Source organism: Microcebus murinus, chromosome 2, assembly GCF_040939455.1.
Source record: "Microcebus murinus isolate Inina chromosome 2, M.murinus_Inina_mat1.0, whole genome shotgun sequence".
NCBI lineage: Eukaryota > Metazoa > Chordata > Mammalia > Primates > Cheirogaleidae > Microcebus > Microcebus murinus.
The window spans coordinates 80,830,347-80,842,429 of record NC_134105.1 but is presented as its reverse complement, the minus strand read 5'-3'; the positions used below and the strand labels follow the sequence as shown (position 1 = coordinate 80,842,429).

The window sequence follows — 12,083 nt, the reverse complement described above, 5'->3', positions numbered from 1 at the left end:
TGAATGCTTAGTTCTTTATTTGTCTTACATCATCTTATAGCTGTACCCTATTTTCCTTGCACCTGTGTTCTCTGAAGTACGTAATTTTGGTGTACTTTTTGCCAGCATTAGCTGCTATGATGATCTGCCACACTATAAATTTAACTACCTGGAAACTGCTTTTTTATGAAAGGTACCCACTTCATTTGAGACTGAAAACAGATGGGGTTCCATATCAATGGCCACCTGGAGTAGGAGAGAATAGGCTCTTCAGAAGCAGCACTGGCAACCTGTCACCTGACACCCCTGTCCTCTGCCTGACAGACAATGGCTCCTTCTTTTTCCTGGGTGGATGATTGTCAGTTCTGCTGATATATTTGCCACTTTTGAAATGCCAGACCAGTTAACTTGAGGGAAACTGAAAATATAATTAAATGATATGTTCATACATAAAGAATAGTTTTGTCATTGTGTCAGCAAGGGCTGGGTCTAAATTTTCTTAAGCCTTCAACTCTTAGCATTTAATTAACTGTTACCGGCCTCTGTGTGGCTCTCAAGGAGCAGAATATACCCCCATTTAAGATTCTAGCTCTCTAAAGACTAATAAAAAACCAGCAGCATCAGAACACAAAGCTATCTGAAGTATAACTGTGATACATTGATGTTATTGGATCATTACTTGCAAGAAGAAAGAAATTACTCTAAAAGCCTAATCTGCTGAAAACATTAAAAAACAACAAACTTTCTTTTAGGACTTAGTTATCCGTCTGACTGATGACATGGATCCATTTTTTCTATATAACCTTGTTATATCTGAGGAAGATTTTCAAAGGTAACTAATTTTTTTCTCATCTTATATTTAATCTAGGAATAAGTAAGTTTTTAAGTTTTATGAATGTATTGGCACTGTTCTCTTTGAAACACATACTTATTAGCAACATTTAGTTATTTTGAGAATATTGGACTATTTGTACTATAATTATTTAGGGTATTTTTGAAAATAAATATCTCATAGATTATCAGAATACTACCTAAACGACTCAGAAATTTGGAGCTTTAGCTAAATTTATTGACCTTTTTCCTCTCATAAGTTTTATAAAAATCAAAGTTCCCTAGCTTAGTTCTTGATTATGATAGATGTTCAGTGAATAAAAAAAGAATCTTTCAGAGTGTTAATTATAATTAAATATAATTTAATTTAAAGTAATTGCATTTTTAAAAATTTCTTTTTCTGTCTTCTGTGTAGTTTAAAATTCCAGCAAGGTCTTCTGGTAGACTTCTTAGCTTTCCCACAAAAATTTATAGATCTCCTTCAGCAGTGTACTCAAGAACACACCAAAGAAATTCCAAGGTAAGTCACATGAGAACACTACATTATTAAACTTCTTTTAAGACATATTCTTCAAAACACAAGTTGATGGCAAAATATTTTACATGTATTATAAGTATACCTGTTTATTTTTAAAATTGGAATTAGGGCTTTAAATCTTAAACTGTAAGGAATCTTTTTTTTTTTTTTTTTTTTTTTTTTTTTTTTTTTTTTTTTGAGACAGAGTCTCGCTTTGTTGCCCAGGCTAGAGTGAGTGCCGTGGCGTCAGCCTAGCTCACAGCAACCTCAAACTACTGGGCTCAAGGGATCCTCCTGCCTCAGCCTCCCAAGTAGCTGGGACTACAGGCATGTGCCACCATGCCCGGCTAATTTTTTGTATATATTAGTTGGCCAATTAATTTCTTTCTATTTATAGTAGAGACGGGGTCTCGCTCTTGCTCAGGCTGGTTTCGAACTCCTGACCTCGAGCAATCCGCCCGCCTCGGCCTCCCAGAGAGCTAGGATTACAGGCGTGAGCCACCGCGCCCGGCCAGGAATCTTGATTAAAATCAGAAATACTTACCTCTTAATTTTCATGTTTTGACATAGCCACTAAAGTTATTTGAAATATTTAACACATCAAGTATCTGTTTTTATAATGATCTGGGAAAAGGAGAAGAATAAGATTTTGTGTATGTGTGTGGTGCCTTATCCTGTCATTGTAAAGTTTACCATCAACTTTTATTTATTGGTTTCATAATTGTTGTTGAATCAATTATTTCATTAGGAACTACAAAATGATGCTTTTCTAAGCTGGGTGTGGTGGTGGAACGTGCCTGTAATGCCACCTACATGGGAGGCTAAGGCAAGAGGATCCCTTGAGCCCATGAGTTTGAGGCTGCAGTGAGCTATGATGGTGCCACTGCACTTCAGCCTCAGTGGCAGAGTGAGACCCTGTCTCTAAATAAATAAAAATAAAGAAATAATGAAATAAATTTTTTTTAAAATATGCTTTTCCAAATCCATCACTTCCCATATTTATTTAAGCATAATTCTTCCATAAAGAAAAACTTTCTCTTATCAATTGGGGCTATTTGATTACTCTGAAAAGTCATGTAGGAAAGGATAAATGCTTAATTTTGCTTTTAAATTGTCAGTTTTTAGAGTTAAGCTGGTACTCCAGTTACTTCTGTGGTGTTCAATGAGTTTTTGTTTTTAATTCTTGCTTTCTCTCTCATTTGTCTCTTATTATGAACTCATGAACTTATATATTTACTGTGTTTCAACCAATCTTTTTTCTGTTTTTTACCCAATTTATCTTGTCTTTTATCATTGAGAGTCCTTTGATATTGGCCCCTGTTTTCAATATGTGCCCTTTCCTGATTTTTCTAAATAGTGGAGCTCATGATTCAATGAGAGTGTTTCACAATTTCATAAATGTGTTATAATGTGACATTTCTTTTCAAAGGTTTTTACTACAGTTAGTTTCTCCAGCAGCTATTTTGGATAACTCACCTGTATCTTTAAATGTGGTAGAAACAAACCCTTTTAAGCATCTTACACACCTCTCACTAAAACTTTTACCTGGAAATGATGTGGAGATAAAGAAATTTCTAGCAGGCTGTTTGAAATGTAGCAAGGTAAGATTTAATTTTAAGTTATTGTTTTAAAATAAGTAACAAATGTCTTTACTACATCACTGAAGAGCTATATTGCCATAAGTTTTTGTTTTCTAAATAAAGTTTTATAACATGTAATGGATTTATTTTATTTTATTGTTTTTCATTTAATTAAGATATAATAAGGAGAGAATTGGAGCAGGAATTGAGAAATGTAGGTCCCAGAGTTGTTACTAATTTTCTGTGACTTTAAGTGGGTCACTTAAACTCTTGTATCATGATTTCATCAACTGGTAGATATGTATGAAAATATCTGCCCTATCTAGCCCATCTTAAATGACATAAAATATATAAAAGTGTCTTGAAAATAACAAAGTGCTATGTAAGCTATATGACACAATAGGAAACAATGTAGAGATGCTGCTTGGGAGTTTTTAGAAAGTCTTTGTAGTCAAGTGATCAGTGCATTTCAAACTTTAATGGTACACAGATTATCTGGGGATCTTCTTAAAAAGGCAAATTCTGATTTCGAAGATCTGAGAATGGAGCCTGAGATTCTGCATTTCTAACAAGCATCCAGGATGATGCTGATGCTGTATTTTGGTATGCTTTGAGTAGTATGGCTACAGATAATTGAATTGTAAATTACATTTTATTGTTTTTATAAATAGGAAGAAAAATTATCATTGACACAATCACTAGATGATGTTACTAGGAAACTGAACTTCACGCAAAAGGTAATTCATATTTCATTTTTTTTTAACTCACCCAGACATTGGCTCTGACTTCTTGACTCAATTCCAAGCTTTTTTGTAATTTTCTTTAAAAACATGCCACCATTGAATTTCCTCTCCTTTTTACCACCCTTTACCTGCCAGTTAATTATCTTAATCTGATGCTTTTTCTTTTATTAATACATATTTTATTCTGCCCACACATTTCTGTTATCTTCAATCTATGATATATTCCCTCCTTAGTCTTTAGTAAATAAGATAATATATAGTGTCTGTCATATATTAGTTCTCTACTCTCCTTTTATTCATCTCATTCCTCCAACCTAAAATGGCTTTTCATTTGCTATCTTCTAAACCTTTCCCTTCCTTCTTTTACATTTAGAATTAATTCCTCTGATAGGCTTAGCATCATTTCAGTCATAGCTACCATATTTCTGCCCTTAGATCTTGAAATTGCAGGCCAAAGTATCAGATAAGCTGCATGGCTTCAGGCAGAAAATATCCCTGCACAACATGGCCCTTTTTTTGTTACTTACTGGGTTTTATGTATAATATGTGAACTACTCCTTATAACTGACTTGCTCCATCCTGAGTTGCATTATTTCTTAATGCCAGAGGGGAGGATTTGGTGGTAAAAAGCCAGATTTAACGAAAAGCTTAAAAGATAGTTAAGCTTGACATAAGATTACTTTCATTCTAATCTTGATTTTCTCAAATTAAAAAAATCTGTGTAGGAAAAGGCTTTGAAGAGCTGTCCTGAAGAGCTGTAATTTTGTTTTCTTTCATAGCCTTGTAAATATTGCTGTGTTACAGTCAGAAGTATAACATACTCAGGAGAATATCTTAATATTTTATATTGAACTCTGTTATAGACATTATCAGAAAAAATCCAAGAATTAGATAAGTTACGGAACGAATGGGCATCACACACGGCAGCATTGTCAAATAAGCACTCTCAGGAACTAACAAATGAGAAGGAAAAAGCCTTGCAGGTAAGAACATTAAAGGAAACTGAAAATATATTTTTTATTACTATTGGCCATTTTGTTAATTATAAAATTGATATATTTTTGCTTTAAATTTTTCAAACATTACAGAAATATATAAAATAGAAAGTCTTTCTTTCAAAGTCTTACTACCCAGAGATAACCTATAAACATTCTTTTAATTTATTATTTTTTTAACTTTTCTGCATGTTAAACCTAGAAATGTGTAAGATAGAGAAACTTTTGTAGGTTGTACTAGAGAAACTTCTCTAATAAACTGTAGAAACAATCCCTTGAAAGTATAGTCTTTGAATAAACATTTTCATGTGTGTTTTTCAGACTTTTCTCTATATGTAAATCATATGCAATTTATAATATTTGTTTATACTTATAAAATTATAAATCATTTAAATTATATAATTTAATTAGGCATATATGTATACATACAGCGGGTTTTGGTTTTGTTCTATACTAATGGGGTCTTACTGGATATATTGATTGTAACTTTTTTTCACTTAACATGACATCATAGATATCTTTCTGTATCAGTTCAGATATTCCTTTTTAGTGGCTGCATAGTATTTATTGTTTGGATGTAACTTAATTATTTAAGTACTTACCCCCCAATTTTTTTTTTTTTTTTTTTTTTTGAGACAGAATCTCGCTTGTTGCCCAGGCTAGAGTGAGTGCCGTGGCGTCAGCCTAGCTCACAGCAACCTCAAACTCCTGGGCTCAAGCAATCCTACTGCCTCAGCCTCCTGAGTAGCTGGGACTACAGGCATGCGCCACCATGCCCGGCTAATTTTTTCTACATATATTAGTTGGCCAATTAATTTCTTTCTATTTATAGTAGAGACAGAGTCTCGCTCTTGTTCAGGCTGGTTTTGAACTCCTGACCTGGAGCAATCCACCCGCCTCAGCCTCCCAGAGTGCTAGGATTACAGGTGTGAGCCGCCGCGCCTGGCCCAAAATTTTGGTTATTGCAAACAATACTGCAATGAATGTTCTTTCTAGAGGTGAAATTGCAATGTATCCATATAAAATATTGGTGGATACTGCAGTTTCTGCCCAAAAAGGTTGAATCAAATGGAATCCATCCCAAAGATACTATGTGAGGATACTTATTTCCCCATGTTCTTGACATTATTATTAACCTCTTAATATTTGCCACCTGAGAGGTATTAAGGTAGTACTTGTTTTAATTTATATTGCTTTTATTTTTAGTAAAGATAAGCATCCTTTTTTTTTTCTTTTGAGACAGAGTCTCACTCTGTTGCCCATGCTAGGGTGCTGTGACATCAGCCGCACTCATAGTAACCTAAAACTCCTGGGCTCAAGCGATCCTTCTGCCTCAGCCTCTTGAGTAGCTGGAACTACAGGCATGTGCCACCATGTTCGGCTAATTTTTTATATATATTTTAGTTGGCCAATTAATTTCTTTCTATTTTTAGTAGAGATGGGGTCTCGCTCTTGCTCAGGCTGGTTTCAAACTCATGACCTTGAGTGATCTGCCCGCCTCGGCCTCCCAGAGTGTTTCTCTGTTTTATTCACTTTTCTTTTTCATAAAATTTTCTATTAGTCTTTATTTTCCAATTGTTAGCGTTATAAATCCATCCCCAAAATATTTTCATCTAATGTTCTTCTAAAAACTACTGTGCTCTTTGGATTAAAGCCGCTGTAGAATATTCTTTTGACAAATATTGCTTTTACCTCTATAAATTCTCTGTTTTCTTTGGGGCTTGATTATTTTGCTATAATTCTGAAACTACCCCTTCAAAAATTATTTTTTCTTTCAGAGTAGAAATATTTTTCTTATGTAATTATTCTAAAAATATTCACAGGATTCAGACATGAACAAAGTAGAAAATGTGAACTCTGTAATCCTATCCCTCACACTTGTTGTTTAAATAAAAATCCCTGGAATCTTAATAATTGCTAGGGTAAAACCAGTTCTTTATTTTTACTGACTTCGGCCACCTCTGTCTTTAGTATCTTTATCATTTTTACCAGTTTGCTCTGATTTTTTTTTCTTGATTCCTTCTTCAATGTGTTTTCCAAGATTTTTTCAATTTTATGTAGCCTTTTTCCTGTTTTATTTCTTCTTGCCCCTCTCCTCTCTCCTTTCCAGTTTTCCAAAAATGAAGGAATTCCTGAAGTAGTAATATAAAATTCCCAAAGCATTTTATGAGAGAGACACTCTCCTGTATTAGTGCTAAGAATTGTGAATGGGTATAACTGTTCTGGAATGTAATTCTGGAACTTATATCAAGCTTTATATTTGTTTATATTCTTTAACCTGTAATTGATCATAAAGAAATAATGTGAATTTTGGATGTACATATATGTACAAAAATATTAATCATAGTTTTATTTTTAATTGTGAAAAATTAGAACATGTCCATAATTGGGCAGGGGTTAAATGAATTATGGAGTAACCATGGAATGGAATGTTATGTAGCTATTAAAGTATTTACAGAGTTTTTTAAAGATGTGAGATGGTGCAAATGCTAAAGAAATAAAAATCATAATTAAATTGCATAAATATCTTGATCTTAATTCATTAAATTTAAATATGTATATTGTGTATGCATGTGGGATGTCAATACAAGTACATAAATGAATGGAAAGAAATATTCCTAAATATTAGGAGGACTCCCTGGATGGGATTATGAGTTATTTGTGATTTCCTCTTTTGCCTTTAGTAACATACTCAACTTTTTTTCGTTTTATTTCAAAATATTAAGGAGGTACAAATGTTTTTGTTACATGGATACACTATATAATTTTTTTGTTTTTATTTCAAAATATGTTTAACTTTCATAATCAGGAAAATAGACTATTTTAAAAAGGTATTTAGGATTTGATATTGTTCATTAACAGAAATTATTAAGATAGGTTTGTGATATGATTTAGACAGGCACTAGAGATTGCATAGTTACAATTATGCTCAAATTTTATTGGTAAAATGTGAACTAAATATGAGATTGGCCTAATGAACCAACCTTGCTGATTTTACAATTGTAGGTATTTTTCTATTGTCAAACATATTAATTTATATATGTACTGATTGTAAAAAACTGAAACATTATAATAGTGTTTAAAGCAAAAAGTAAAAGTTCTATATACCTGTTCATTTTTTTAGCACAAGTACATTCATACTATATATACTATTTTGCAGTTTGCTTTTTTTACTTAATCCTGTATCATTCTTCCCCTGATGTTTATTAAACATATGTGGGTTTAGGAGAAGCAGAAGTGATGAACAAGATTATTGTGGTAAATTTGCCTTTCTTGACCTTACTTTCTCTTTCATGAAATTCATAATTGAAAATAGACCCTTTTAAAAACAGAGTCATCTAATAATTATAAAGAAGAAATTACAGTTTTTTCCAAAATATTTTTATATTTGTATTTCTGATTTTTTTCTTTGAATTTTGGTACTATGTTTTTGTTATATAATAGGCACAGGTTCAATATCAACAGCAGCATGAACAACAGAAAAAAGATCTAGAAATTCTCCATCAACAAAACATCCATCAGCTACAAAACAGAGTGTCTGAGTTAGAAGCAGCTAATAAAGACCTAACTGAAAGAAAATATAAAGGAGACTCCACTATTAGAGAACTTAAAGCAAAACTTTCTGGTGTTGAAGAGGTATTGAATGTTGTGGATTTTTTTCCCCTCTAATTTAAAAGAATGCTTTAATTTGTTTACTTTATTGCTTATGTGGGTGCTGGTCCTCTGGATGCTCTGCACAGCTCTCTTGTGGTGTTAGGGTAATCTGTTCAGACAATGCAAAGAAAACTGAGAATCTGAAATTTGATAAAAATGCTAATTCAGAACAGAACGGAGGTGAACTTGGATAATTTTAGTTAGAGTCTTAAACAGCTTACTGGCTCAGCTCTAGGATTCTTGAGTGTATTTTTAATATTAGCGTGGCATCTGTCTCTCATAGGGTGTCATTGTTGACAGGGGTGGTTCGTTTCCTCAGCCAACTCAACATATCACACAATTATATGAAGTTTAGTGTCCAGTAATAATAATGATAATAGTAATAGTAAAGATAATAGCTAATGCTTACTGAGCATTTGCTATGTGATAGGCATTTATTAGTGCATTTAGCTGTTATAACAATTCTTTAAGGGAAGTTTTATTATTATCCCCATTTTATAGATGATGAAACTAAGGTACAGAGACATTAACTTGTGTAAGGTCACATCCAGTAAGTGGAAGGCAAGGATTGGAACCCATTTGTTATTTGCCTATCTTTTGTATTACCTTGTTCTCTCAGCCAACAAAGAAATTTTTAAAATATTGCTGTAATGGCACATTTGTTGATGCTTTGGCACTGATGATAGACTGTGTAGCATTATTGTACATTATTGTCATATGAATTATCAGGAAATATATATAGATTTTCAAAATCTATCATATTTAAATAGAAAGATCACCAGTGTTATTCCAGTTCACAAGACTTTTCCACATCCATTTCTCCAGTCTATCCTGCTTAGAAGCTCTAATGTCTGATCAATTTTATGTTCATGTCCTCATAGTGTTTTGCCCCAACAATAGACATCTTCAGTTTTTCCTACTTACACACTTCACATCAGTTAGTAAAATATTTCAGACTTCATGATATATTGGTTGTCTAAAAGATTCATTATAATGCTATGTGATTTCTTCTGTCTCAGCCCTGAAACTGGCCAGTATATAGACAGTCTTCATTATGTCGATTTTTATATAATCTAATCAAAGTATATCTTTCAAGATTTGCATAAGACTTACAAATAATGAGTCCTGGGAAGTTTTTTTTTACTTCTGAGTATTCATTATTTAACTTTCCTAAATTATACTCTTTAGGCATTACTGCCCTTAAAATAATAATTGTTATCATTTATTGAGTATTTACTATATGCCAGCCACTGAACAAGGCAATTTAAGGATTTTTATGAAGATTAAATGAAATAATTTATTAAGTATTTGTTATCATTTCTGTTGTACAAATGAGGGAACTGAGGTTTAGGGAAATTAAGTAATTCTCAAGATCACAGAATTTAAATTCTGTTTGATTCTATGCTCCTAAAACCACTATAGGATAATACTGTAAAATTAATTTTTTAAAATTTGTTAAAGACTAAAACTATCTAGGAATACTATATACTGAACTGTGTATATCAGTATTTGGGTTAGTATTAGCTGATTGAGAAGTAATCTATTTTAGATTTTTTAGATAATTAACAATTGTCATTTGTGCTTCAAAGAGTGAACCAAAAGGAAATTCAGAAATTTTGCCATATTTTTTGACATGGAAAAATATTTGTAATATATTAGGTGAAGAAGATAGATTATAAACTGAACAGTATGAGCCTTTAAAAAAAATCTGTAGATAAAAGTAACAGAGAAAAATGTTTATTCTAGATTGTGGCTCTCATCCTTGTCTATCCTTAGAATAAGTTGGGGAGACATCAGAAAATTCTTGTTAAAAGTTTTTAAAAGTTGTAGTAATTTATTCACAAATCAGGATTGTTTTATATTCCCTTAATATGATTGAATGAAATAGTAGTGTATTTTATAATTGTATTCTAAATCTATGTTACACATAACATAGAGAGATTTTCATGTTTAAGAAACAATATGAATTAGAACTTTAAAATTAAAAAAATATTTTTGATATTTTAAAGATCTTAACTATAAATAACTAGACCACCCAACTTCCCCTTTTCATAATATATAATTTAATTTTTCTCCCTCTAGGAGTTGCAGCGAACTAAGCAAGAAGTCCTGTCTTTGCGAAGAGAGAATTCTACACTAGATGCTGAATGCCATGAGAAAGAAAAGCATATTAATCAGCTACAAACAAAAGTGGCAGTTTTAGAACAGGAAATCAAGGATAAGGACCAGCTTGTTTTAAGAACAAAAGAAGCATTTGATACAATCCAGGAACAGAAGGTCTACTTTTAAATTTTTCTAAACAAAGCGATCATATTTATAAGTGATGCTCTTCCTAAATAAACACAAATGCCCTAATTATTCATGTTTTTAAAAATATATATCAGGTGGCCTTAGAAGAAAATGGGGAGAAAAATCAAGTACAGCTAGGAAAACTTGAAGCTACAATAAAATCATTATCAGCAGAACTTCTGAAGGTTGGTTTTAAAAATTTAGTAGAATATTAATATTTCATCAGCTTATGTGGAGATATACATATCATCTCTTTTACAGGCAAATGAAATTATCAAGAAGTTACAAGGAGATCTGAAAACTCTAATGGGTAAGTTGAAACTGAAGAATACAGTTACTATTCAGCAGGAAAAACTCTTGGCTGAGAAAGAGGAAAAATTACAAAAGGAGCAAAAGGAATTACAAGATGTTGGACAGTCTCTTCGAATTAAAGAGCAAGAGGTAGTTAATATTTTATAATTTTGTATTACTATTTTATTTCCTCAGATGTATTTTTAAAAATTTCTACTTTGTTAGTTAGTGGGTTTGTCCCTTTTTTAAATCAAAGAACACTAGATTCAACAGAAGTTAATAACCTATTTCACTTTGAAAAGTTAATTATCATGACTCAGATACTTTGATTGCTTGATTGCTCATATATCTATATGTATATACACATAAGTATTTTATTACAAAGTTGAGCCTAATCCCTTTATTCTCATTTAATATCAGTATTTAATTAATAATAAATGCATTTCTTCAGTTTTTATTTAATCTTTATTTTGCTTGACTTACTGTGAGGATTGGAATATTTCAGGTGTGCAAGTTACAAGAACAATTAGAAGCTACAGTTCAAAAACTTGAAGAAAGCAAACAGCTTTTAAAAAATAATGAAAAGTGTAAGTATGTTACATTTATATGTAAATGAGGTTTATAATTTTCTTAACCTAAAAATTTTATTTGAATTCATAAAAGTGTGGGTAAATCAATATATTGCTATATATAAATAATTTGTGCTTTTAATATGCTATCTTAATGTCTTTGCTATAGTAAATTATATCAGTTACCCAGTAAAATAGTTATCATAATTATGAAGAAACCATATCACATGTATTTAACCCCAAATTAAAACTATTTAATATGTTGAATATAATTTACTGTTTAAATTTTTTACTACTCCTTTTTAAAAATTGCTGTTCACCTAATAATAATGATATGAATTGTTTGAAACTAAAATATAAGATTAAGCTTCTAACATTTTTCTCAGTTTCTAGTACCTAAGTATCAGACATTAAGATTGTGAATACAGTAAACTGTATTCTAGAAGTGAAAGCTTTCAAAAAGATGCTTGACTGGCAGAAATATGTGCTTCTGAAAGTAATAGAAAAAGGAGTCCTGTGTGACAGTTGCTAAAATAAGAATCTTTAATTACAAACATTTAGGTGAACCTATATTGTTCTCCTATGATGTAAGGTCATTGTAAAAACTTATAATTTTAAAAATCTTAATAAAATTG

At 31.5% G+C, this 12,083-nt stretch overlaps 1 protein-coding gene across 1 annotated transcript in view; it reads left to right on the top strand.

Annotated features, from left to right (window-relative positions):
* SASS6 (SAS-6 centriolar assembly protein) overlaps window positions 1-12,083 on the top strand; it is a 35,545-nt gene that overhangs the window by 6,907 nt on the left and 16,555 nt on the right. Inside the window, exons 3-12 of the mRNA XM_012748593.3 lie at window positions 732-811; window positions 1,226-1,330; window positions 2,757-2,928; window positions 3,579-3,644; window positions 4,514-4,633; window positions 8,090-8,281; window positions 10,382-10,576; window positions 10,684-10,773; window positions 10,850-11,029; window positions 11,385-11,466. Coding sequence (XP_012604047.1) covers window positions 732-811; window positions 1,226-1,330; window positions 2,757-2,928; window positions 3,579-3,644; window positions 4,514-4,633; window positions 8,090-8,281; window positions 10,382-10,576; window positions 10,684-10,773; window positions 10,850-11,029; window positions 11,385-11,466 — 1,282 coding nt within the window. The remainder of the gene's footprint in view (window positions 1-731; window positions 812-1,225; window positions 1,331-2,756; window positions 2,929-3,578; window positions 3,645-4,513; window positions 4,634-8,089; window positions 8,282-10,381; window positions 10,577-10,683; window positions 10,774-10,849; window positions 11,030-11,384; window positions 11,467-12,083) is intronic.